Source organism: Hyperoodon ampullatus, assembly GCF_949752795.1.
Source record: "Hyperoodon ampullatus genome assembly, chromosome: 7".
NCBI classification, from domain to species: Eukaryota; Metazoa; Chordata; class Mammalia; order Artiodactyla; family Ziphiidae; genus Hyperoodon; species Hyperoodon ampullatus.
The window spans coordinates 11,824,910-11,851,055 of NC_136920.1; the positions used below are offsets into that span (position 1 = coordinate 11,824,910).

The following is a 26,146-nucleotide window of genomic DNA, read 5'->3' on the forward strand; positions in this document are numbered from 1 at the left end:
CTTCCAGGACCGTCTCCAGAAGTATTTGGACCTGTTTCATCTGGATCCTCCAACCAGCTGGCCCCACGTTTTCCTTGGGCTGGATGAAGCAGGAGTTCTGCCTGCTGCCAGGAGTGAAAGGTGAAGAGAAGTGGTTGTTCGCAGCTCCAGCTGAGGCTCGTGGTCCCCTCGAAGCCCCTCACCAAATCCAAGCTAGTCACACGAGAATGAAGTAGAGACCTGCCTGGAACACCTACCCTCCAGGGAGGTCAATATGCTTGTCAGTCCTGAGCAGGACCCACGACCACATCATGCCGAGGTCACTGGAGTTCCCCCATTTCACACACCCAAAGGAAGCTCAAGCTATAGCGAGGACAATCACCATACACTGGGCTGCCCATAGCACTTTGGGGGGGATTTGTCTAGGAGAGCCCAGGTCTTTCCTAGGCCTGGTGTTTTAATATTTCCTCTCCCCTTGGCCTGTGTTCAGGGGGTGGTCTTGCTTGCACCTTCACTGCCCAGTTGACCCACGATGTGGGTTTAGCACAGCACATCGGTGGTGGGTGGGGTGGTCTGTGAAGACGACCAAAGCCTGACAAATGCAGTTTTTCTCATTTGACTCTGCAACTCTTTTTGGGGGAACGCATAGATAGGAAGCTTATTTCATAAATATTTGTTGAGTTCCCGCTACGTACTAGGTATGGTACTGAGCCAGGTGCTGGAGAAAAAAGCCATGAATTAGTCAAGTCCCTGCTCTCCTGGAGCTTACCTTCTAGTTTTCTATTTCTTTTTATAGGCGAGGAAAGCGAGGCATAGATATGCAGATGGCAAAGGGCTGGGCTGAGCTGAGACTTAAGCCCTGGCTGGGTCACTCCCACTCCAAGGCCTTTGGTCTCCCATTCCTCGGCAGCCCTTCTTGTGGCTCCTGTTCCCTGTTCCTCTTGGAATCCTGGGCTGTAACGCCCAGTGGCGGACGGATGAAAGTAGGGGGCGGGGCGAACTCGCGGTAACTCAGCTTCGCGAGCTCAGGTCCTGGGCGGGGCGTGCAGCGCCAAGTCCCGCCCCCGGCGCGTCTGCTCGTCGGATACGCGTGCGCATGTCCCAGCAGCTCCGCCTATGATTGTACGACGTCGGCGCTCTGTGACGTGCTCGCCCTATAAATACGGTAGCACCCGGCACAGGAGCAGTTCGGCCAGGAGCGCCTGGGCTTTCGGACGTTGGGCTGGGTTGCGGCCCGCGACGGAGCCCTCCCTTTCTCGTTGTGCTATGGCGGACGAGGGGAAGTCGTACAACGGTCAGTGCCGGCCCTTGGGTTGGGGAGCGGGAGGGTCTGGGCTCAGCTGGGCAGCACCGGCCTAGGCCGCAGCGCCGGGGCATGAGGCCGCGGGGGGCCCGGCGTCCGCGGGGAGCGGCGGTGTGCGGCGCGGGTCCGGGGCGAGGCAGCCCGGGGGCCTGGCTGAACTTGAGGGTGGGTGCCCGGCTTGTTAACTCCGGAATCCTGGCGTTGCGAGCACCTGCGGCTCGAAGCCGATGGCTCGGCAGCGGGGTGACGAGATTCCTTTGAACTTTGTGGGTGGTTGATACCTGTCAGTTCAATTTGGCTGCCAGACTCTTTAATGTGAGTCGGTGCCCTGCTCTTGGGCTGCCGGTGCCCTATTTTCTACCGCGCGTCCAGTCGGTCTTGCCCCCCCCGCCCCCCACCGCCCCGCCGCGGCTTTGGCTTAATATTTTAGACCTACACACTAACTCGATGTTCTAGTCCGAACACTACATTGGGTTTTAGTCCAGAGTAGTGGTTAAGAGCACACGACAGCCGAGGTTTCAATCCTGAGTTGGCTATGCCAATCTTGAGTGAGTTATACACTCAGGCCTGATTTTCCACCCCTTTAATGAGGATAGAAACAGTACCTATCTCCTGAGTTTGTCTCCGTGTGTGCGTTAAAACGAGATTGTTCGTGGCAAGTGCCTGGAGCATGGTGCCTGGCATTGGAGAAAGCCCTCAATGAACGTTAGCTGCGCTTTCTATTCATTTATTATTTTTTCCCTAGGGTCATTTCTTGAGGTTCATTGTTTGCAGAGTATTACGCATTAGACAGACCTTTTTGGGGAATCATTCGTCTTTTTTAAGAAGCCATTCCTACCCACCAGGATTCAGAGGATCATATTCCTGGAGAACATTTGAGGGCCCTTGGTGAAACACCCTAGCTGCCACTAGAACCTGAATTTAGGGGTTGTCTCCTGAGTTAAGAGTCATTTCTGACCAAGGAAACAAAGAGCCCACTCCCTAAACTTCAGAGTGGCAGTTTGAGAATAAGACTTTCAAAAGAAGCTCTTAAATTGGTCATATTTGTAACTGATGTTTGTACTGTATAGGCAAAAGAGGTATTGTTTACTGAAAGCTAATGTAATCATTGTGATTGGTTTTCCAAGATGTGAGAGAGGTCACCTTGGGATTAAGTAGATTTGGGTGGGCTGATAGCTGATTTCAGGTGACTTTCAGGGAGTATGAGTTGTGTCCAGTTACACTTGGGTCACTCACACTTCCACATTCACTTCAGAGTGGCAGTTTAAGAACAAGAATTTTATTTATTTAGTTTTTTTTACTAAGGTTGATTTACAATATTATGTTAGTTTCAGGTGTATGACATAGTGATTCAGTATTTGATAAATTCGATTCCATTAAAAGTTATTACAAAGTAATGGCTGTCACTGCCCATGCTGTACAATATATCCTTGTTGCTTATCCATTGTATATTTAGTAGTTTGTATCTCTTAATCCCATAACCTATCTTGCCCGTCCCCACTCCCATCTCCCCAGTGGTAACCACTAGTTTGTTATCTGTATCTGTGAGACTGTTTCTGTTTTGCTGAATATATTTGTTTTATTTTTTAGATTCCACATGTAGGTGCTATCATACAATAATTGTCTTTTTCTGCCTGACTTATTTCACTAAGCATAATACCCTCCAAGTCCATATATGGTGTTGCAGTGGCAAGATTTCTTTCTTTTTTATGACTGAGTAGTATTCTGTTGTGTGTATATATACCCCATCTTGTTTATCCATTAGATGGACACTTGGGTTGCTTCCATATCTTGGCCACTGTAAATAGTGCTGCTATGAACTTTGGGATGCATGTATCTTTATTTTTCCCCCCTGAACACAAGTGAAGCTCATATGGTATATAACACAGGGAACTCTACTCAGTGCTCTGTGGTTACCTAAATGGGAAGGAAATCCAAAAAAAGAGGGGATATATGTATACATATAGCCGATTCACTTTGCTGTACAGTAGAAACTAACACGGCATTATAAAGCAATTAAACTCCAATAAAAATTAAAAGATTAAAAAAAACAAGTGAAGCTTATATGTATTCTTCCCTTTTTCTTAGTTTTGATGTTTTACTTTTTAAAAAATTTTTATTTTACATTAGCATATAGTTGATTTACAATGTTGTGTTAGTTTCAGTTGTACAGCAAAGTGATTTAGTTATACATATATCTATTTCTCAGATTCTTTTCCCATATAGGTTATTACAGAGTTTTGAGTAGAGTTTCCTGTGCTATATGGTAGGTCCTTGTTGATTATCTGTTTTATATATAGTAGTGTGTATATGTTAATCCCAACCTCCTAATTTATGCATGTATCTTTTTGAGTTAGTATTTTTTGTTTTTTCCAGATATATAACCAGGAGTGGAATTGCTGGATCATATGGTAGCTCTATTTTTAGTTTTTTGAAGAGAGAGCAAGACTTAAAAGAAGCCCTTAAATTGGTCATATTTGTAACTGATGTCTGTGCTATACAGGCAAAGGAAGTATTGTTTACTGAGAGCTGATGTAATTATTGTGATTGGCTTTCCAAGATGTGAAAGGTCACTGATCAAATTTTCAGTGAGGGTAGACTTAGGGAATGAACTTATGGTTACTAGGGGGGAAGGGTGGGGGGGCAGAGATAGTTAGGGAGCTTGGGATTGATGTGTGCACACTGCTCTATTTAAAATGGATAACCAACAAGGTCCTACTGTATAGCACAGGGAACTCTGCTCAGTATTCTCTAACAACCTAATTGGGAAAAGAATTTGAAAAGGAATAGATAACATTTATATGTATAACTGAATTACTTTGTTTGACACCTGAAACTAACACAACACTGTTAATCAACTCTACTCCAATATAAAATTAAAAGTTAAAACAATTTTTGAGTGGGATTAAGTAGATTTGGGAGGCTGAGAAAAGCAGACTTCAGGTGACTTTCAGGGGCTGTGAGTTGTATCCAGTTAGACTTGGGACACTCGCACTTCCACATTCTGCTTCTTCTTTCTATAGTTCCAGTTTCTGCTTCATTTTTCTAAAGACTTTACACAGTTTTCCAATCCTTTTCCCCTGATGATGCCATCCCACGGAGAGGGTTCTTTCCCTGGACAGGCAGGAGAGTTTGCACGGAGGTGGTCTCTGTAGTGATTGTGTATCTCATCTGATAGTGCCGGGTGCCGGATGCTGTGGTTGCCAAGCAAGGTAGCTGAACCAGTGATGTATTTTCTCATTTATGTTCTGTTCCCAACCCCAGAGCACGATGATCGAGTTAGTTTCCCTCAAAGAAGAAAGAAAGGCCGGGGCCCTTTCCGGTGGAAGTATGGTGAGGGGAACCGGAGGTCTGGAAGAGGAGGTTCTGTGGTTCGGTCTTCCCGCCTTGAGGAAGATGACAGAGATGTGGCAATGAGCGATGCCCAGGATGTTCCCCGAGTACGATAGTAAGTAACCAGTTGATCTGGTTTGAATTTATCGACCCCCTCATCTATGTAGCCCTCTTACTGTCCGTGTCATTTCTCTTCCCACCTGGAAGAGAGAGAAATGCCAGGACCTGCTTAATGGTTGAGCAGTCTTAGTTGTGGTCCTGGTAACAGTGCAGGGAAGTCTTTGAGAAGACATTCCTAACCTTTGTGAGTGTTTTATTCTCTCCCTCCCCACAGCGCCCCCTATGCTGCACGACCCAGCCGTCGGGGTGATAACTGGCACGAGCGGTCTCGAATTCACGTTACTGTGCCTCTGCGGAGAGATCGGGCTCCTCCAGAGAGCGGAGGGGCTGGCACCAGCCAGGACGGGACCTCAAAGAGCTGGTTTAAGATTACAGTGAGTATCTTGGAAAGTACATGGTGCAGGGGGGCTGTAGGGGGCTGGGTTCAGAGCTAAGGTGTTTACTTTTCACATTAAAAAATCAGTGTTCTCAGCTGTTAACTCCACAATCAGGTAACCATTCTTTCTCCTAAGAATCAATATCTTAGAACACCTAAGAGCAGGTTCAGAAAAGGAGAAGGGGACAGGTAGGATGGGGAGGCCATCTAAAGGGAAATGTGCTAACTGTGGTTGGGAGGTGGAATAACCCCTCCACGTGTCTCCATCTGACTCAAGCTGAGTGTGGAGCTGGGGGTCCCTTGAGTTCTCTCAGGGGCAGGCAGGTTATAAATGATGTCTTGGAACTTTTAGAATCAAACAATTTGAATCTTTTGAGGAATAATAAGCATAAATGGACAGAAAGGAGGTTAAGGAGTTCGTGTTTGGCTTGAGTAGAAACCCTTTTTTCTGGCCACACTGCGCAGCTTGTGGGACCTTCTTAGTTCCTCCTCCAGGGATTGAACCCGGACCACCAGGGAGTTCCCAGAAAACTTTTTTTTTAATATTTATTTGGCTGCACCGGGTCTTAGATGTGGCATGCTGGATCTAGTTCCCTGACCAGGGATCGAACCTGGGCCCCCAGCATTGGGAGCGAGGAGTCTTAACCACTGGACCGCCGGGGAAGTCCCCCCAGAAAACCTTTAGTTGACTGTTTCTTCAGAAAGTCTTTTAGAGCTTGGCAGATGATACGAAAGGAGGACTAGAGTGGGTCTGCTGTTCAGTATTAGTTATATCTTGTTCCCTTCTCTTCTCTTTCTCTCATCTAGATTCCTTATGGCAGGAAATATGACAAGTCATGGCTCCTGAGCATGATTCAGAGCAAGTGCAGCATCCCTTTCTCTCCCATTGAGGTAAGAGAAGGCCCAAGTGTGTGGCTGGGGACCAAGGAGCAGGTGGAGGTACCAGCTGCACGGGGGTGCTCTGGGCTCTCAGGTCCAATGCTGTTGTTCTCTCTTCTTGCAGTTTCACTATGAAAACACGCGGGCCCAGTTTTTTGTTGAGGATGCCAGTACTGCCTCTGCATTGAAGGCTGTCAACTATAAGATTTTGGATCGGGAGAACCGCAGGGTGTGTGTGAAGGGCCTGGCTTGGTTAGGGGTGGGGATTGGTGCTCAGGGCATGGACTGGGTCTTGGTCCTGGGGCTTAGGCCTCCCTGGAGTTCACCGTGCCCATGCGTATCTCCCCTGCAGATATCCATCATCATCAACTCCTCTCCTCCACCCCACACTGTGCAGAACGAACTGAAGCCAGAACAAGTAGAGCAGCTAAAGGTGAGGCAGCCTCAAGGGATGGGGCTTCCACCCGAGTCCTGCCGGTCCTCACCCTCCCCCCGACCCCCACACGCAACCCCAGTGACCGCTGAATCCTTTGTGATCCTCTGTAGCTGATCATGAGCAAACGATACGATGGCTCCCAACAAGCACTTGACCTCAAGGGCCTCCGTTCAGACCCAGGTACAGTTGATAGCAGTAATTTTTTGTTTTCCTTTTTTTTTTTCTTTCTTTTGCGGTACGCGGGCCTCTCACTGTTGTGGCCTCTCCCGCCGCGGAGAGCACAGGCTCCGGACGCGCAGGCTCAGCGGCCACGGCTCACGGGCCCAGCCGCTCCGCGGCACGTGGGATCTTCCCGGACCGGGGCACGAACCCGCGTCCCCTGCGTCGGCAGGCGGACTCCCAACCACTGCGCCACCAGGGAAGCCCGATAGCAGTAATTTTTAGATGGGTGGCGGCAGAGGGGGATCTGTCAGGCATGGAATGTTTGAGGCTGGTTTGGTGGGAACGCTGGGCTGGGCAAGCCCTCTCAGACTTCCCTTTCCTTCCTGAAGATTTGGTGGCCCAGAACATTGATGTTGTCCTGAATCGTAGAAGCTGTATGTCAGCCACCCTACGAATCATTGAAGAGAACATCCCTGAGGTGAGGCCTTTGTCCCACTAGGTGGGAGGAAGCAGGGTGGGATAGATAGATAGATAGGATGGGGTTGGGAGGCAGGTTTGTTTCAAATTCCCTTGCTGCTCGTGCTTCCTCTAAATTATTCTCTCCCCACAGCTGTTGTCCTTAAACTTGAGCAATAACAAGCTGTACAGGCTGGATGACTTGTCCAGCATTGTGCAGAAAGCACCCAATCTAAAGATCCTCAATCTTTCTGAAAATGAGGTGAGATTGAGAGCCTGTTTGTGTTTTGGATGGGGTGGGCAGAGGGTGGAGAGAGGTTGCCTGGTGGCAGCAAGAGGCGAGGGAGGGCATTTAAGGGATGAGGTGGGACTTGGGGGTGGGAGGAATCTAGCTGGCTCCCTTTACCAGCATGTCTTTCCTGCCTTTTCTCCCCATCCTTTGCAGCTAAAATCTGAGCGGGATTTGGAGAAGATAAAAGGGCTGAAGCTAGAAGAGCTGTGGCTTATCGGAAACACCCTGTGTGATAATTTTCGAGACCAGTCCACCTACATCAGGTCAGTTTTAACCTCTGTCTCTCCTCCTGGGGACCTTCACCCCCTAGGAGGCTGAGCTGATGCACCCTGACCAGTGCCCGTCTGCAGGAGATGTGCAGCCCTGAGCTGGAACCACCTGTCCTTGGGGAGGATCACGTGCTCCTCCCTTTTGTCTGTCCGTGACACCCAGCTTTGCCCGAGGCCTCCTTTCCTTTCTTCTCACCTGTCCGCCTGTTTGCTGGTTCTATGGCCTTTCTCCTTCCTTCCTGAACACAGCCTTTTCTACACTCCCCTCACCCTTTTGTTTCAAGAAGAGCATCTCCTTTTTTTACCATGACTAGGGGACATCTTGTATATTATGCCCCATACATGGAGTTGCTTTGAGCCAAGAGCCTGGTAACCCTGGGCAGAGAAAGCCCTCCCTCCCTGGGACTTCCTGCTGATGGAAGTTCTTCCTTCCTCTGTCCTGCAACGGCCCCTCTTGCCCTGTTGCCAAGAGGGGCTCTCTTCTCACAATCTCCTTGCCCAAGGCTGTTGCCTGGGCTTTCCTGCCCACGCTGAGGCTGAGGCCTCCTGGTGGCTGGTGCCGTGCCATCGGTCTCTCTCGCCCAATGCTGTAAGCTGGGCCCTCCCTGGAGGAGACACCTGGGTTCCCTAAGACATGTGACCAGAGCCGGGGCCCCGCCAGTAGGCGAGGGAATCCCAAGGCAGGTGCTGGGCGTGGAGGCCACGGGGGCATAGGCTACCAAGGAGACAGAGAACCGACCCTCTCTGGGGGCGCTGCCCCTCGCTCACCTCACATCACCCTGCTTGGCCCCGGAGGATGGCTGGTTAGCCAGAGACGGGTAAGATTCCTCAGGGAAGGAACAACCTAAGACAGGCACAGTCGCAGAGGGGCCATCAGGAGAGAACTTGGGGGCCAACAGAGGTGGGGCACAGACCCTCACCCCCCCAACTTTGCAGGGGCCTGAGCCCTCACCCCTTCTGAGGGAGGTCTCCTGCCCCCATGGCTGCTTCACTTCCCACGCCCAGCTCAGATGGGAACCCAGGTAGCAGACAGAGACCTGGCCAACAGCAGCTGCCCTCTCGCCACAGCGAGGATTTGTTTCCCACTTCCTCCTTGGATCACAGGGAAGAGGGAACTGAAAGAAAGGGCTGTGTCAGGTGCCTTCTTCCCTTTGTTCTCCCTCTTCTTTCTAAATGACTCTTTGCCGTGTAGTGCTTTCGCTTTTTCTTTGCTTTCTCTTTCCTTTCTCTCTCTCCTCTCCAGTACCTCCCCCATCTCTCCTTTGCTCCTTCCTCTCCTACCTTTTCTCTCTCTTCTCCTTTTCGTCCCCTCTCTTCTTCCTTGGCCTCATCTCCTCCTGAGCCCTGCCTTGCTCATCTCCCTGCCCCAACATCCAGTGCCATTTCTGTGGTGTTTTCTGGTCTTGGCCACGGCCAGACCTGGCAGAAGTGACGGATACCTGTTGAGGCAGCGGAGCCCCTGGGCTCCCACCCCATTCCCTCCTCCCGGGGGCTGCACAGGTGAGTAGGTGGAAGGTAAGGGGGACAGGGAGGGAAAGGAGGTCCTGGCTTAAAGCCTGGGCTGGGAGTGCTGCTCCTGTGGCACGCTCAAAAGTCAGGCAGAGAGGAGAGAGTCGTCCTCTGAGGCAGTCATTTCTGGGTGCCTCAGGAGAGATGGGGAGTTGGGGCCGTTTTTCCTGGAGCTCAGAGGCTGGGAAAGAGTGAGGACAAGGAGGATGGGATGGGCTGTCCCTCGGGCATTGGTGTATTTGCCCCTAGAGCAGCCCAGGAGGCACGGCAGCTCTGAAGCATCACTCACTTCTGTCCTATTCTTGACAGCGCCGTTCGAGAGCGATTTCCCAAGTTATTACGCCTGGTAAGTACCTAACTTTTTTCATTCTCTTCTGAGAAGCATAGCATCTCGGACCCTCACAGTCTTGCCTAACATGTTTGTATGATCACTGATTTGGGGACATGGAGCCCTTTGAGAATCTGACAAAGTCTCTAATCCTTTTTTTTTTTTTTCTTTCCTGGTGGGGTGGGGGGAATCGAGCCATTTTATTGAGGACCTTTGAGGGAGGGTTGAAGGGCTGGTAGAACAATGAGATGCGACATCCTTCTCCCAGCTGGGATCTCCCCAGCTTCACAGTCGCTGAAAATACAATCATTCTTCCCAGAAAAACACCTGTAGACAAAAGTTGCATCTATCAGGATTCATGGACCCTTGCCGTTTCTCTTTTACACTTGACCTGTGGCCCCTCACTCTTAGTTCTCCCATCTGAGTGCTCATCCAGCCTTTTCTGTCTGGTTTATATTGTCGGCTGTCACTTCCTTTCTGCAGGACGGCCATGAGTTACCCCCACCGATTTCCTTTGACGTTGAAGCCCCCACAGTGTTACCTCCCTGCAAGGTGAGTGGAGGGGGGCGCGGTTGGGGGCACAGAGCTAGTGCTCACGTTGGGAGGAGAGTCCTGGTTACATGGTCCTAATATCTGTTTGATTCCAGGGAAGCTACTTTGGAACAGAGACCCTGAAGAATCTGGTCCTGCACTTCTTGCAGCAGTGAGTATCTCAGGTCGCCTCAGGCTGGGGAGCGGTGGGCTAGCCCCAGCACAGCTCGCTCTCGGGAGCTGTCGGTCCCTGTGTGGCCCCAGATTGTGGAGCTCAGGCTTTCCCTTTTGTTTTCCTCGTAGGTACTATGCGATATATGACTCTGGAGACCGGCAGCGGCTCCTGGATGCCTACCACGATGGGGCCTGCTGCTCCCTGAGTATTCCTTTCACCCCCCAGAACCCTGCCCGGTGAGTGTCACATCCCAGAACCTGCCCAGGACCAGAGTTCCTCGGCATATACAGGCCAGCACGTGCGCATCCACACCGCTCTGACCACTGCCTCCTTTTTCTCCTGTTCCCCCCAGAAGCAACTTAGCTGAGTACTTCAAGGATAGTAGGAATGTGAAGAAGCTTAAAGACCCTAGTAAGTGTGTGATGTGAGCAGAACAGGTTGGGAGAAGGGGATGGGAAGGAATCAGTCTGGGCTGAGTGTGGCAGCTGCTCACCTTGGCTTCCCCTCCTCCCACAGCCCTGCGGTTCCGGCTGCTGAAGCACACACGTCTCAACGTCGTGGCCTTCCTCAATGAGTTGCCCAAAACTCAGCATGACGTCAGTTCCTTCGTGGTAGACATAAGCGCCCAGACAGTAAGCACCTATGTCTTCCTTGGCAGAAGTGTGGAATTGGGGAAGGGGCAGTTAAGAGGCGGGGAGGGCTCAGGCTCTGGCTGGGAGCCTACATGGTACCTGATGCTGCTGCTTCTCTTTCAGAGCACGTTGCTGTGTTTTTCTGTCAATGGAGTCTTCAAAGAAGGTGGGTGGGGATCTTTGGAGTCCCAAGTTTGCAGAGTGGTCCCTTTCCCAGCTAGTCATTCTCAGCACTCTTAGCTTCCCAGCTACCTTCTCTTCTCTCTTCTTCCCTGACCTCCTTCTGTCATTCTGCCTCCCCAAGCCTACCCTCTCCACCTGTCTTTTCCTGTCTGGGATATGGGAAAAGCCTGAGGATTAGAAGGACACAGACTTTGGAGTCAAGCAGGTCTGAGCTTCCATCCCAGCTTTGGTCCTCTGTGTCTGTGGGCAATCTACATTACTTCTGAGCCTGAGTCTTTATTTGTGAAAGGAAGGGGGTTAGTAATAGCCATCTCACAGTGTTGTGGGGAGTAAATGAAGTGATGTATAAAATGCTTGACACAGGGCCTGGCACACACACACTCTACTAGTGGGATAGCAGTGTTGTTGTTATTACTGTCCTCCCTGACCTCTGGTCCTCCTCCCCGCTGTGCTCCCCTGTGCGCACATAATCATCCCTGTCTGGCCCACTTAGGGTTCTTTGTATCAATTAAGACCATGATTTTTGAGAAGCTGTTTGAAAACATAAAACATGAGTGACTCTGACAGGTTGTCACCATCGTTATCATTGCAGTGGATGGAAAATCTCGGGACTCTTTGCGAGCCTTTACCCGGACGTTCGTCGCTGTTCCTGGCAGCAGTTCAGGGTGAGTGTTTGACTTACCATATGGGGTCCCAGTCCCAATCCATGGCCACCACTGTGAAAATTGGGGAGGGTGGAGTCGGTCCTCTGGGTATCTTCAGACATTCAGAAAGGCAGGGGGTGATGAGAGGAGGGTCACATAGTGGTGATGAGCTTGGCTCTGGGGTCCAGCTGTCTGGGGTTTTCATCCTGGCTCCATCACTTCTAGCTAAGGGCAAGTTTCCTCATTTGAAAAGTGGTTTAACAATATTCACTTCCTAAGTCTGTTGTGAAGATAAATGAGGGTTGGGGGAGAATGTATAATTCTAGTGTGTTTGGTAGATAATCCCATACATGGAGTCCACGGGAGAGGGAGGAAATGATAAAGGGACCTCGTGGGCATTGAAAGGATCTGAGTGTCAAGTGAGAGAATAGGAATGATGTTGGGAGGATGAGGTTATCTGTCTGTCTGTCCAGCTGTCTCAGGTGCTTTTTGTCCCCAAGGTTATGCATCGTAAATGATGAGCTGTTTGTGCGGAATGCCAGTCCTGATGAGATCCAAAGAGCCTTTGCCATGCCTGCACCCACACCTTCTTCCAGCCCAGTGCCCGCCCTCTCCCCAGAGCAGCAGGAAATGGTGCAGGCATTCTCTACCCAGTCTGGCATGAACCTTGAGTGGTCCCAGAGGTGAGTACATGGCATGTGTAGGAATAAGGGTAAAATGGGGCAGGGCTGGTGGTGAATCATGAGTGCCCCTAAAATTTTTTAAGCCAGAACTTTTTTTATTACTTAAAGAAAAAAAAAAAAAAAGATGGTCCATAAAAAAATTTTCTCTATGCATACATTAGCATAACATTTAAAGTCAAAATGAAGTCCCTCTTTTATACTGTTCTGCAACTTACTTTACTTATCCCATGAACATCTTTCCCTATTAGTATAAAACTCACCTTAGTCTCATTTCTGTTAGCTATTTAATAGAAATAGATAGCTATTTAATATTTCTTTGTATCCAAAAGACCATTGATAGATGGATTTTTACCAAGTTTTCATTTGTATAAAGAGTGCAAGAATGTATGTAATTGTTGGTGAGTGTTTCCATAGAATGGATGTTGAAGTGGCATTTAGTGATCAGGGTGACTGCGTTTTGGTTCTAATGGAGGTGCCTGTTCTTGTCCTACTCCAGGTGCCTTCAGGACAACAACTGGGACTACACCACATCTGCCCAGGCCTTCACTCATCTCAAGGTAAGATTTGGGAATAGGTGGCTAAAAGAGATTTCCAGGCCTTCAAGAAAGAGGGTCAAGTAGGCTTGGGACACGGGCATGGGCCACCTGGCTCTACTGACCTTTTATTTTTTTCTAAGGCCAAAGGCGAGATCCCAGAAGTGGCGTTCATGAAGTGATCCACAGTCGTGCCCCATGCCCCAGAAGATCCCTGTGCCCCAGAAGATCCCTGTGAATAGCCCTTGTATGTACTGATGTCTCCTCTCCTTACCTGCCTTCTGGAAGACTTCCCGGAAGAAGATTGAGCCTCCCCCGTTCCAGGAAGCCAAAGCTTATTGTAGAATTGACACTAAACTACCCGAAAGACTTAGGTGCTTTGTGTACTTATTGCCAGGATCCTCCCTACTTTTTTTTTTTTTTTTTTTTTGCGTTACGCGGTTGTGGCCTCTCCAGTTGCGGAGCAGAGGCTCCGGACACGCAGGCTCAGCGGCCATGGCTCACGGGCCCAGCCGCTGAGCATGTGGGATCCTCCCGGACTGGGGCGCGAACCCGTGTCCTCTCCATCGACAGACGGACTCAACCACTGCGCCACCAGGGAAGCCCAGCCCCCTCCCTACTTTTTAAGATAAAGAGTGATATTGTATTTTGTGTCGAGTGTGCTGGGTTGTTTTAGCCTTGCCCTTCGCAAGCGCGGGCGGGGCCGAGGCCGAGGCCGGGGGCGGGGGCGGGGGTGGGGTGCCTCGGCTCACCTCGCCTCCCCTGGGGCTGACAGATGGACTCCGAGGGGGAGGGGCGGGGGCCAGCGGCAGGAAGTCCCGCCCCGGAAGCGGCGCCGCTCAGGGCCATGGCGGCTCTCGGGCGGCAGTGGCCTGTGCGGCTGTACTTAACGCTGCAGTCCCTGCCCGCGCGTAGGGCCCTGCATGACGCGGCCCCGCCACGGGACGTGCTGCTCTTCGAGCACGAACGGGGTCAATTCTTCGCCGTCCTCGGGCTGTTCTGCGCTGGCCAGGGCGTCTTCTGGGCTTCCCTAGCCATTGCCGCCTTGGCCCGCCCCGCGGCCTACACTCGGCTTCCAGACGCCGAGTCCCCAGGCCGCGGCCGCCTGGACCTGCGCTCCGCGCTCTGGCGCTACGGCCTTGCCGTCGGCTGCGGCGCCATCGGTAAGGTGTGGGCTGCCTTCCCGGCATGGGTCGAGGAGGGCGGGCACAATCCTCTCCGCTTGGGCAAGAAGAGTAAGGGGCTCCCAACCCTCCAGGATGGGCAGGCCACCCTTATAGGTGTGTGGTACACTGGAGTTGGACGTCCCCGAGCGCCAAGCCCTCGTACAGGTTCAGGCTGAAGTCTGCCTCTCACTCTCTGACCTTGAGCGAGTTAGTACTTACGCTCTGGACCCTGTTTTAAAATGGGGATGAATATCTATTAAGGCTGTTGGGAGGAATGACTAATACATGATTGGGGTGTAAGAGGAGCTCAGTAAATGTTACTATCATCACAATTTTTTTAATTCGCGGGCACACTGTAAGGGTTGCTTCTTAGCTCTCCAGGGAAAACCCCAATCTTTGCTCTTCCTGCAGGTACTCTTGTATTTGGTGCCGGTCTTCTCTTTTCCTTCCGCTATGTGCGCTCAGTGATGCTACACGCTGGAGGGAAGCAAGTGACCCTCACCACTCATGCCCCCTTTGGCTGGGGTGCCCATTTTACAGTTCCCTTGAACCAAGTATCCTGCATGGCCCACAGGGGTGAAGTCCCTGCCATGTTGCCTCTGAAGGTCAAAGGCCGACGATTCTACTTCCTCTTGGACAAAGCTGGACACTTCCCCAACACGAAACTCTTTGATAACACTGTGGGTGCCTACCGGAGCTTGTGAAGAAACCACCTCAGGTCACTCACCCCTCCCAGAGGGGAATCAAAACTGAACCTTAGGGATGGGGTGACAACCAGGGTCACACAAGAGGCCCAAAATTCATTAACAGCAAATAAAGGAGCAGTCGTCCCAAGGGCAGCTACCTGTCAGTGCCTCCAAGTTTTGATCCATGCCCGTTTCGCCTTCACTCCTTACTCCCATCCACCCTACCTACAGTGCTTTACGCCAAGAACTCAGTACTGAAATGAAGAAAGAAAGTAATATAATACTTTGGTACAAAAACAGCTGTAGGAAGAGGGGGTCTGTTAATCATGTTTCCCTCCTGGATGGAAAACTGAGGCTCCCGGCCGTGTGGGCCATGTGGGGGCAAGAGGACTGCAGGCACTTGGGCATGGAGTCTGGCGGCAGGAGTACTCTTTGGTTAGTCTTCAGGAATGGGAAAGGCGTGGCCCAACAAGAGCATCTGTCTCAGAGCTCCACACAGGGTCCCCCCTCTCCAGAGGCCGGTATGGGGTGGCTTCAGACTTCCACTGCACGACCTGGAGCACCAAGACCACACACCACAATACCAGATTCACCCAAGAAGAGGTCTGTGGGAGACAGGAACAGGAGTGTAAGGAGTGGGCCCATCTCGAATCCACTTCCACCCACACACCACTCTTAGCTGTTCACTGTCAGGCTGTCAAGCCTTCAGCTCCTCTCAGCCCCTCACTGGTGGGCCAAGCTCAGAGTACACTGGTGAGCACTCTTAACTACAGATTGTGTTATATGATTCATTATGTGAATCTGTGTATCCCTCAATCTCCACCCAGTCTTTCATATCCCAGGACCTCACTTCAGCATTGTGTAGGTTCGAGTAAAACTGCAGAGTGGTTCCAGGGGGTATCCATGGAGTTTTCTGGGCATCAGAGCAGCTGTGAGGTCAAAGAGACTGTTGTGAGAAAGGGGAGACATACCCTAAATACCCCTGTGCTCCAGTGCCCCTTTGAGAACTGATGGGGATATAAAACGGGGTGTATAGGATCCCCTCTACAGAGGGAAGGTAGTCAGCCCCAGCCAGGCTTCCCTCCCCCTCCAATCATTACCTAGTTATGTTCAGGGAGATGATGGATTTGCAGAGGGAACTGGTGCCAAATCGAAGGATACAGGCAGACACTAAGACCAGGAAGATGGCTATAGCTGAGATGGCCAGTGCAATGCGGAGCCCTATCGGGCCTCTAAGGAAGGAGAGAATAAACCTTGTGGTTGAGGTGGGACTCCTCCCACCTCAGCCCCCGGCCCTCAGAGTGGGCAGTCACCTGTGGGAATCCTCGATGCAGCTGCTGTAGACCCAGAAGAGCAGAAGCAGGAGACAGTAGAGGGCCAGCAGGCCAGAGGCCCCAGCCACAAAGTAGCAGAGAGATGGGGCCGAGGGTCGGGACAAGACCAGGGAGGAGCCATTCAGGGCAGCCACACCATACAGGGGACAGCTGCCGCTGAAGGAGCCCTGTGGAAAGAAGCTGCTGAGTCCTAGATTTCAGGCTAGTGCCTCCGGAGGCAGGCTCATGGCAGGTGTTGGGGATAATCTAGACCAGGGCCGCTCTAGGGAGTTATTTGTGCATTGTCAGTTCCTGTTTCTGGGCCAGTAGATTAATGAGTCTGCTGGGGAAATCAAACCTGCAGTGAGTGGCCAGAAGGATCAGGAAATAGGCGGTAGTTATGAAATACAAAGAGCTTCAGAGTTGCCTCACAAGTTCTGGTCTCCCCTCATGCAGAAATCCTAGAGTAGAACCAGAACTCTGACCTTAGGCTATCTCCGATGTTTTCTGATCTGTAAAACAGGCGTAAGAGCGCCTACTTATAGGGATTAAGTGAACCTGTTTATTAACATGATTGCCTGGCTGCGATAAACACTCAGCCTAAACTTTTGGCTTCTGCTACATCACTGTTTTGCCATTTAACACATTCTATTGCAACCATTTGGTACTTTGATCATCTCCACTACACTAAGCTTTATCTCTTGGAATAGCTTAGCACAATAGTGTCTGATTTAGGGGGCCCTGGGCCAACTTGTTTCACAGCCAGGGTGAGGTTATGCAGAGGGAGTCACCAGGCCGGGCTATAGCTGATGCTGTTAAGACTCTCCCGAGGACTCGTTCCTTTGGCCAGAGTATGACCCGGGCGGACGGATCGACAGAGCGCGTTTACCGCCGATGCAACTCCGCCGCCGACCAGCCTCAACCGGCCCACCGGCTGAGAGAAGCAGCGCGCCAGAACCCGCCCGGCCCGGACAGCAGCGGACTCTCCGTGTCAGGATCGGCCTGCCCGCCCCCGCTTACCCGGCCCGACGGCCGGCCCCGTCCCGCAGCCGCACCTGGGTCCGGGTCAGTGCCGCGGCCGCCACGGCTCCGCACAAGAAGGCGGTAGCAAAGAACACGAGCTCGACGCGCTGCAGCCAAGGAAGAGCCATGGCTCCCTCGCCACCAGGAAGCGCCGCCGTGGGAGCCAACCGCTCAAGCCCCGCCTCGTCCGGCGCGACCCACGAGCGCGGAGACGTCACTTCCGGGCGCGGGATTTATTCACAGAGGCCAGCACCGCCTCAAAGCGGCAGGTACAGCGAGTAGTCCGAGAGCGCCCAGCGGCGGGCCGGACGGCCGGTGCGGCCGATCATGGGCAGCTTCTGCACGTAACGGGAGGCCGGGCTGGGCCCGTACGGCGCGGGGAAGGCAGTCTGGAAGAGGCGCCCGCGGCATCGCCTCCCTGCTTGCCGCCCGGCGATGATGAAACGGAAGTGAGGGGCACCGCGCGGGGCGAAACGGCTCTTCTGGAAGACGTCGCGGGTGCCGGCGCCCGGGCCCTGCTGCCGGGGCGCCCCCCGCGCCCGGTGCACGCGCGGCAGCGGCCTGCCCTCAGAGGCGGTGGGAGCAGAGGCCGCTGGGGGGGCTCCGCCCCGGGGGCTCTCGTCGCCCTGCGGGCTGACCATGGCGTTGGCGGTCAGCTGCGGCATCTTCCGCACCGAGTCGGGGGCGGCCGCCGGCTCCTTCTTGTCCCCAGGCGGCCGCGGGGCCGTGGGCGCGGGCTGACCCGTGCCAAAGCGGGTGGCCAAGCTGTCACCGAAGAAGGCGTAGAGCTCCCGGTAGATGTCCGCCAGGGTCACCGAAGGGGAAGGAGCCTCCGGCCCCGCGCCTCCTGGCGGCAGCAGAAGACCAGACCCAAAGCCTGGCTCTGCGCTGCCCCCGGAGGGAGACTCCTGCAGGAGAAGGCTGTCCCAGGGCAGGTCGTCTGAGCGCCGGCACCCCCTGCTGCCTGGCCCACCCTTGTTGGGCTCTGCTGCCTGGGCCTTCATCTTCAGCAGTCGTTCTACGGCCACCTGCAAGAGCAGAGGGACTAGGATACGAGGAACCTGGGCCTATCAAGTGTTCCAAAGTAAGCCAGCTCAGCTGCTGTGCTTATGCAAGGAGGAGAGGCTGGAAGGGGCTGGCACTCACCAGAATGGCTCCATAGACTTTGTGCCCATCTGCTTTAACCTGGGCATTCGATACTGAATAATCATCTAGCACAGCCTGCAAATTTGTCCAGTAAGTGGACAGGTGTGGGTACAGGACTCGCTCTACTGCCTGGAAGGGAGAGAAGAATGCAGTGAGTGCCTCTTTTTTGCTTATTGTCTCCCAAGTACCATTTCCCCTGAAAGATCTACTTTTATCTCCGGTACTGAATTTAGGGCTCAATCCTAAATTCCCTGCTTGGCATATTCAGCCAACGTTTGGAAGCTCCTGGATGCCCAAGCCTTAATTAAGCCCTGGGAACAAAGATCGGGTACAAAGACATACAAAAACAGTACAAAGTGACCCCACTATCACTGACATATGTGCCAAAGGCTAAGAGGGTATAAGTAATGCACCCTGGTAACAGAGAAATTTAGTGGCCAACTGCTACCCTATACAGCCAAGTAATGTCCTGGCGTAGATGTAACCTGGAACTCAGTTCAAACCACTTGTGCAAAAACAAACAACTGATCAGAGACCTGGACTCTGATTATATAATTTTAAATCCTATGTTTAATTTAGGGGAAAAGCAATTAAGACTTCACAGAGCTGGTGACGTTTGTGACAGGCTTATATGGATAAGTTCTTTGGTTAGCCACAGACTGAGAATTTGAAAATGTTGATAAAATTAACACGTTCCTAGAAAAATAAAACTTAATGCTGATTCAAGAAAGATGAAAGCTTGGGACTTCCCTGGTGGTCCAGTGATACAGAATCCGCCTTACAATGCAGGGGATGCGGGTTTGATCCCTGGTCAGGGAACTAAGATCCCACATGCTGCGGGGCAACTAAGCCTCTGTGCCACAACTACTGGGCTCACGCGCCTCAACTAGAGCCCATGTGCCACAAACTACAGAGCCCACGCGCTCTGGAACCCGTGTGCCACAACTAGAGAGAAGCCCGCGCGCCGCAACGAAAGATCCCACCTGCCACAACTAAGACCCAATGCAGCCAAAAATAAATGAAATAAATAGATCTTTTTAAAAAAAAAAAGAAATATGAAAGCTCAAATAATTCTGTAACCGTAGTAGTTAAAAATATAACCACAAAACACCATGCCAGAATTTACAGTCTACGGACACTCAAGGAAAAGAGCGTTTCAATAAAATAAAATAAAATAAAATTTAATTTAAAAATATAAAGTATAAAAAATATCCCTACCTCATCCCATAAAGCCAGTATAACCCTGATACTAAAACCATGTAAGGACAGTACATGAAGAAACTTAATGATTGATTTCACTCATAAATAGAGATAAATCATTTAAAATTTTGGCAAAGGGCTTCCCCTGGTTAAGCGCCTGCCAATGTAGGGGACATGGGTTCGAGCCCTGGTCCAGGAAGATCCCACACGCCGTGGAGCAACTAAGCCCGTGCGCCACAACTACTGAGCCCGTGCGCCACAACTACTGAAGCCCGTGCACCTAGAGCCCGTGCTCCACAATGAGAAGCCACCTCAATGAGAAGCCCGTGCACCAAAACAAAGAGTAGCCCCTGCTCGCCACAACTAGAGAAAGCCCATGCACAGCAACAAAGACCCAATGCAAACAAAAATAAACAATAATTTAAAAAATAATAATAAAATAAAAATTTAGTAAAGCCAACAGTATATAAAAAATGTATTATATTCCAATAAAAGTTTTGCATTTTTTTAAAGACTATACCATGACTAAATTGAGTTTATCCTAGAAATGTGAAGATGGTTTACTGTTAGAAAATCTATATAGGGAATTCCCTGGCAGTCCAATGGTTAGGACTCAGCGCTTTCACTGCCGGGCCCGGGGTTCATTCCCTGGTTGGGGAACTAAGATCCCACAAGCTGTGTGATGCAGACAAAAAAAAAAGAAAATCACATTAACAGATAAAAGCAGGAAAACCTTAGGATTAATTCAAAAGATACAGAAAGAGCATTTGATAAAAGTTAACATAAAATAATAATAAAACTAAGAATATAATTTCCTTAACCTGAGGAAGGTATCTATCTATAAACACACAAAGTAAACATCAGCCTAAATAGGAAAGGTTACTGTTAACCCTTTTTTTAAAATTGGAAATGAGACAAGGATGCCCATTTTACCATCATATGTAAAATATTAGTGATCCTAACAATAAAATAATAAAAAGAAATTAAAGGCATTAGGTTTGGGAATAACCTGGTGGCCCAGTGATTAGGACTCTGCACTTTCACTGCCAAGGGCCCAGGTTCGATCCCTGGTCAGGGAACTAAGATCCCACAAGCCGTGTGGTGTGGCCCCCCAACAAAAAAAAAGAGAATTCAAAAAAATAAAGGCATAAGGTTTAAAAAAGAAAAGCTGTCATTATTTGCACGATATGATCTACCTTAAAAACCCAGAATAATCCACAGTTAAAAATGATAGTTTAATAAAGTAGCTGAATCAATACACAAGTCAATTGTGTTTCTATACACCAGTAAGAAATTAATACCATTAAAAGAAGACACCATTACAACAGTATCAAAAATAGCAAGAATCTAGGAATAAATGGAATAAAGTATTTGTAGGTTCTCTGCAGGGAAAATTATGAAAGGATCCTGAAAGACAGTGAAAGACCTGAAAAAATGGAGAGAGATGACAGGTTCTTGGACAAGAAAGACTTTCAAACTACAAATGGGAGCTCTTACAGCTCTGCGAGAAAAGCCAGGGTCCTCACCTTCCAGCCAAGGGCGTGCAGCCCCACCACAGCCCCGTAGTGAGAGCAGAGAGGCCTCACAGGATCTGCCAAGACCTTCTGCAGGGAGAGCAGGATCTGCTGATAGAGGCCACTTACAAGGTCCCCATGAGTCCTGCGGGAGCAACATTCAGTCAGGGGAATGAGGCACAGCACTGCCCAGCTGCACTCAAGTCCCAGCACACAGAGAAAACAGCACCTGTATGGCACACTGGGGTGAGTGAAAGAGGCGTCTGGGCCGAGAGGCCCAGGATCTGAGGGCTGACGGACCAAACCCCTGGCACGTTCGTCACCCATTTGTAGAATGCCCGGGTTCACGGCACACCAGCTTGGAAGACAGAAGGGAAGAGGCTCCCGACCTCTCCACATAGAGCCTCAAAGCCAGAAGTTTCACCCCATCTCCTACCGCAACCCACTCAGCTCTGCAGCAGTCCTGCCCTTTGATCAGCACTAGGCCCAGTAGCTACCAGAAAATGTGGCTGAGCAGGAGGGCAGCTCCATCCCGCAGAGTCCAGTGGTCATTCAGCGGGTTGATGGAGGCAGCCAGTGGCTCCAGGACACAGTAGAGGACACTGCCTACCAGGGAGCGGACATAGGGCCCCAGGCAGAGGTGTGGGTTCCGAACTAGGCTCCGTGCCACTTGCAAGAGCCGGTGTAGCTGCTCCAGGTCGTGGCTTACAGATTTCACCTGTTGGGAGGAGAGGGGTGCTTAGGGGACACAAGGGCGCACAAGAGCCTGCTCTTCTGATGGCTACTGCCGTGAGCCCTACAGGCTGCTGCATCATCTCCTCCCCACAAAACATCCTCCCCTGCAGTCTGGTCACTTACCCCACTGACCACATAAACAAAGTACGGCAGGAGTGCTGCAATCTTCGAGTTGGTCTGCAAGTCCTGGAGAGCAACCTGAAATGGAAGGGGCCACACTGCACGGTCCACCAGCCCCAAGTATAAACTGACGTTTTTTTTTAAAAGAACAATTTAGCACCTATGTAGTAAAATTTTAAACGTTCAAACTCTGTGACTCAGCAATTCTACAAATTTAACCCGCTACAAAAGAAACACACTCACACATACCCACATACAGATAGCACTGTCTGTAATGTAATAATAAAAAACTGAATACAACCTAAATGTCCAACATATTTTTAACTGAGTAAAGCAGTTATTCTAAAACCAAACATTTAGTATGATACCACTGGTTGATGGTAAACTATGTATAGTTTATACATACAAAAAAAAAAAGGTGAGTGGGTGATTCTACAGAATTTCACTTTCTACTTTGTATGATTTTATATTACAGTACTTCTATTATAAACATATGCTGGTATTACTTTTTTTTTTTTTTTTTGGCTGCGTTGGGTCTTAGTTGTGGCGTAACTGCTCCTCCCTAGTTGTGGCGTGGGAGCTCAGTAGTTGCAGCACATAGGCTTAGTTGCCCCGCGGCATGTGGGACCTTAGTTCCCCAACCAGGTATCGAACCCATGTCCCCTGCATTGGAAGGTGGATTCTCAACCACTGGACCACCAGGGAAGTCCCCTGGTATTACTTTGATAAGCAGAAAAAAGAGAGTAGGTAAATGAGTAAAACCATCTTAGCCCTGAACCTCCACCACCTGTGCCCTTCCAACTCCTCTGGATAAAGACCCTAAGGTTCAGGTTCTGTGAAAGCGGACAGCAGCTAGTGAGGAAGGAGCTCAGCTCCCAGGCCCCACATCCAGCCACTGCACTGTTGCCTGGGGACCAGCAGCCAAGTTTCTAAGGCAGAGAAGTATAGTAACAACAGTCCTAACTTTGCAAGGGAAATAGCAGCAGCAGCCAGACATGGAAGATGTAAAACCCTCAAACAGAGAGAGGCCACATGGTCAAGCAGACCATCAACCTAGTCCTCGTCTGACTCTGGACAGAAGAGGCCTGGCACAAGGTCTGGCCAGGCACCCTAACCTGGCTCCCTCCACTTGCTCTTCTCCTTTCCCTCTCAAGTCCGGGCAAATGAAAGCTACCATGTGGATGCCCCATGTGGCTCCAGGTCAACAGATGCCCCAAAGGGTGGGCTCTGGATTAAGGTGTGGGGAGGCTGATCACCTGAGCCCCCACAGGGCCCTGCTGAGCTGCCCATTCCCTAAGGAACAAGGGCTCCTACTAGAGTAGGAAGAGGAGGCAGCGCTGGCGGAGGGCCAGCCACAGAGCAGCACGCCGCCACCAAGAGCAGCTTCTGTCCACATCAGTCACTCAGCATTCAGAGAACAGAAGGAGGCATCTGAAGGAATTCCATGAGGATTTGAAAGTTGGACTTCGTGCCCCAATTCAGGCCCACGTGCTCACCTTCATCAGCTGTGGATCATCCCCCAGCACAGCCCGAGTCACTTGCTGGTAGTACTTGAGAAGGTCATCAGTCAGTGAAGACACAGCGCTGGGCACTGCCAGAGGGTGGGCAGAAGGTGGTCAGGGTGGAGCCCTGCCCTCTCCCAGCCTCCCGGCCTCCCCCCAGCAACCACCGCCATTCCCACACTCCCACGAGGAGCCCATTCCGACGGGACTCCCGGAGCAGAGTTGCCAGCCCCTCTGAGCAGCCTGCTCAACCCTGACCTTGCAAGCTCTCCACACCCAGCTCTGTACGCTGCCTCCCACCTGTCCTCTGCTGGGCAGACTCCTGCTTAGTCCCCGAGTTCCAAGGTCATAAGCCTCAGGCTCTGTGAAGCTCCATTCAGCAGGCCCTGGAAGTGTGACACCTCAGGGACCCCAGCAAGCTGCCCAGACTTCTGTACTAGCATCCAACATGGCATCACGATCGGTCTTAAGTCTGGGACACTGTCTCCAACTCTGAGGCCTCTGGACGGGGAGCAGTGCCCATTCAGGGCAGGCACCCCTCAGGCACGGAAAATTCTTGTCAGATGAAGACTCAGAGGTGTAGAGGCACCACCCTCAGCTCCTAACGGAGGAACGTCCAGGCAGAGGGCCCATTCCCCACACTGCCCCTTACCCGATCCTTGAGGGGCCAGGTTCCCTTTGCCATCTAGGTAGGAGACATGAACTAGAACCAGAGGAGAGAGATGGGTCAGCCTGGGGTTCTGCCCCTTGTAATACCACCCACCCTTCTGAGTTCCGCCCCATCCACCAGCCAGCCCATCACCACTCCTCCGACAACCCAACTCCTGTCCCCACCCCATGCATGACCCCGGCGGTCACCTCTCACAGCTGTCTCGGCGCAGCCTTTGGGGATGTTGGTGGCCAGGGCCAGCTCCACCAGGTTCACCTCTCGGTCCTCGGGGAAGTAGAGCTCACCCTCCCTGGCAGGGCGCAGGGGCAGTGCCTCCTGGGACCCATAACCACACACAGCCTGAGTGAAGAGACGATTGGGCCGAATCCAGGGAGGGAAGAGGTGCTCTACTGACCAGGGCACGGAGGCTATGTTTGCGGGAAGTCCAGAGGTCCTGAGAAGAGGGGGGATGCCCGGGGATCCAGGCCCTTCACTGGGAACTTGGCTGGAGCATCCGGTATTCGCTGAGTCAAGGAGTAGAATGTGGTCCTTCCTCACGGATCCACAGGGACTCAGAACCCCACCCACAGGCTGCTGGTCCTCCACCTCACACTTGCCCAACTTTGAAAACCCTCCTCTCTTCTAAACATGATCTTCTTCCCTGGACCCACTGCCCCGGAACAACTATGCAGGACATTCTAACCCCTACACTTGTGCTCAGGCTCCTCCTTCACCCAGAATGCCCTCTTTTCCTTGTGACTTAGTCTAATCCCAGCCTCCCTTTCAGGTTCAGCTCAAGTTCCATCTCTTCCAAGAAACCTTCCCTAACCTCCTGGTCTCCGTGGCCGCCTCTCCCTCTCTGAACTCCTGGCCCTTGGGGGCTGGGCCCGGCACATGTGCTGTGGTGGCTGTGACCTTCCTCGTGTGTGCACTGGGTCTTCACATCTCGCTGCACTGCCAGCCCCGAGCTGGGCGTGCAGGAGGGCTCGTGCCAACCGAGCCTTCCGCAGCTGGCACCCCACTCACCTCCACACTGCTCCATCTGAGGGCCCTGTTGAAATCCTCGACAGTCAGCTTCCGCCGTTTGGTGTGTTTCATGAATTGAGAGCTATTCTGGGAGCGGAGGAACAGAGTCAGTCAAGGGACAGGGAATAGGGGGCAAACAACTCCCAACGTCACATCCCCTCCCTGTGACTCAGTTTCTCATGTGCAGGATGTGACTATGAACCTGCCTGGTCTGCCCAGCAAGCACCTTGTTCGCTGGAAGCCCAGCTGGCTGGAAGCGGGCTCTGGAGAGGGCGGGGACTGCCTCCACTGCATTCCCTCTGAGCAGGGAGTAGGTGCCTGACATATACTTGCTGAATAAACCCCTGGGGGAGGGGGTAGTCAAAGGAAGGGACAAGGAGAGGGGGAGTGTACCTGGGTGGCCTCTCTGAGACGGTAGCACACGTCCTCTGCGAGCAGGGCTGCCACCTCATCGCTCAGCTCCAGGCCTGTGCTCTCTGCCATGAGCCGGACGGACTCCCGAGGGATCTCCACGAACCGCCGCTCTTCTCGCTCAGACATGGCCCCGATGGAGCTGGGAGTGGGGAGGGAGGTGTGAAAGGCCAGCCCAGGCTCCCTCAGAGCCTGTGAACCTGACTCAAGGCCCTCGAAACCAGTCTTGCTGCTCTTGCTCCAGAATCCCTGAACAAGGAGTCACGATGGCTCTGAGTGTCTAGGTGAGGAAACCTGAGGCTCAGAGCAAGAAACAGACTTGAGCTGGACCAGAGGGCAGAGAACAGGGAACCTGGGAAACTGCCTGGCCTTGGGCTGCACAGAACTGGGTCCCAGCCCTGCTCTACCACCTCCGATGTGAACCTGGCTGAGACCCTCATCAGTCTGAGCCCTGGTAAAATAGTGGCAATAATCCCTGCCCCCCCTAACTCACAGGGTTGAGGTGAGGATGAAAGGAAATGAGGTGGGAGAAACTCAGGGTCTAGAACACTACACAAATGGAAAATGTTACAATCACTAATTATAAACAAAAACTTCATGCCTTCTTCCTTCTGATCCTTGCTAGAACCGCTACGGACTAAACACTGATGAAAAGACTACTTTTACCCCGACAGTCCCTTGCTCAAGTCTTCAGTACTTCTCCACCACTCATAAAAGGAAAGTCCCAACTCCCTGGCTCAGCATACCGTGTTTGGTCCCAAATCCCCACAGCTGATCAAGCTGACCCGTCCCCCCAGTAAGGCCGCCTCATGTCTTCCAACCTGCCTTGCGC

General features: G+C 51.7%; 4 protein-coding genes across 6 annotated transcripts; 2 read left to right on the plus strand and 2 right to left on the minus strand.

Annotated features, from left to right (window-relative positions):
- Positions 1-1,245: 1,245 nt before the first annotated feature.
- NXF1 (nuclear RNA export factor 1) lies at positions 1,246-13,474 on the plus strand (the record flags this gene model as incomplete). The annotated part of the gene is made up of 21 exons (XM_079708318.1): positions 1,246-1,273; positions 4,547-4,730; positions 4,950-5,109; positions 5,919-6,002; positions 6,115-6,219; positions 6,343-6,423; positions 6,537-6,606; positions 6,978-7,066; positions 7,199-7,306; positions 7,490-7,599; positions 9,424-9,460; positions 9,926-9,994; positions 10,090-10,145; positions 10,277-10,384; positions 10,501-10,559; positions 10,665-10,780; positions 10,904-10,946; positions 11,556-11,628; positions 12,108-12,290; positions 12,787-12,847; positions 12,967-13,474. The coding sequence occupies 21 exons, from the start codon at positions 1,246-1,248 to the stop codon at positions 13,003-13,005; spliced, it is 1,863 nt and encodes a 620-aa protein (XP_079564444.1). The 3' UTR covers positions 13,006-13,474.
- A 196-nt stretch (positions 13,475-13,670) lies between these two features.
- Positions 13,671-14,836, plus strand: TMEM223 (transmembrane protein 223; the record flags this gene model as incomplete). The annotated part of the gene is made up of 2 exons (XM_079708817.1): positions 13,671-13,986; positions 14,401-14,836. The coding sequence occupies 2 exons, from the start codon at positions 13,671-13,673 to the stop codon at positions 14,691-14,693; spliced, it is 609 nt and encodes a 202-aa protein (XP_079564943.1). The 3' UTR covers positions 14,694-14,836.
- Positions 14,837-14,935: 99 nt separating this feature from the next.
- On the minus strand, positions 14,936-17,257 carry TMEM179B (transmembrane protein 179B). Of its 2 annotated transcripts, XM_079708815.1 has the most exons (6): positions 17,009-17,257; positions 16,347-16,437; positions 15,989-16,176; positions 15,776-15,907; positions 15,526-15,604; positions 14,936-15,280 (listed from the first exon to the last, which is right to left on the minus strand). In XM_079708815.1, exons 1-6 carry the CDS (start codon positions 17,137-17,139, stop codon positions 15,119-15,121), a joined length of 783 nt encoding a protein of 260 aa, XP_079564941.1. In that variant the 5' UTR covers positions 17,140-17,257; the 3' UTR covers positions 14,936-15,118. The 2 variants fall into 2 exon arrangements, with proteins under 2 accessions (XP_079564941.1, XP_079564942.1); XM_079708816.1 differs by lacking the exon at positions 16,347-16,437 and having other exon boundaries at positions 17,044-17,257.
- On the minus strand, positions 17,124-25,452 carry TAF6L (TATA-box binding protein associated factor 6 like; the record flags this gene model as incomplete). 2 transcript variants are annotated; one of them, XM_079708813.1, is made up of 10 exons in its annotated part: positions 17,124-18,039; positions 18,158-18,286; positions 20,884-21,016; positions 21,369-21,589; positions 21,730-21,804; positions 23,223-23,317; positions 23,881-23,931; positions 24,087-24,237; positions 24,904-24,990; positions 25,297-25,443. In XM_079708813.1, the coding sequence occupies 10 exons, from the start codon at positions 25,441-25,443 to the stop codon at positions 17,269-17,271; spliced, it is 1,860 nt and encodes a 619-aa protein (XP_079564939.1). In that variant the 3' UTR covers positions 17,124-17,268. The 2 variants fall into 2 exon arrangements, with proteins under 2 accessions (XP_079564939.1, XP_079564940.1); XM_079708814.1 differs by lacking the exon at positions 21,730-21,804 and having other exon boundaries at positions 25,297-25,452.
- Positions 25,453-26,146: the final 694 nt, after the last annotated feature.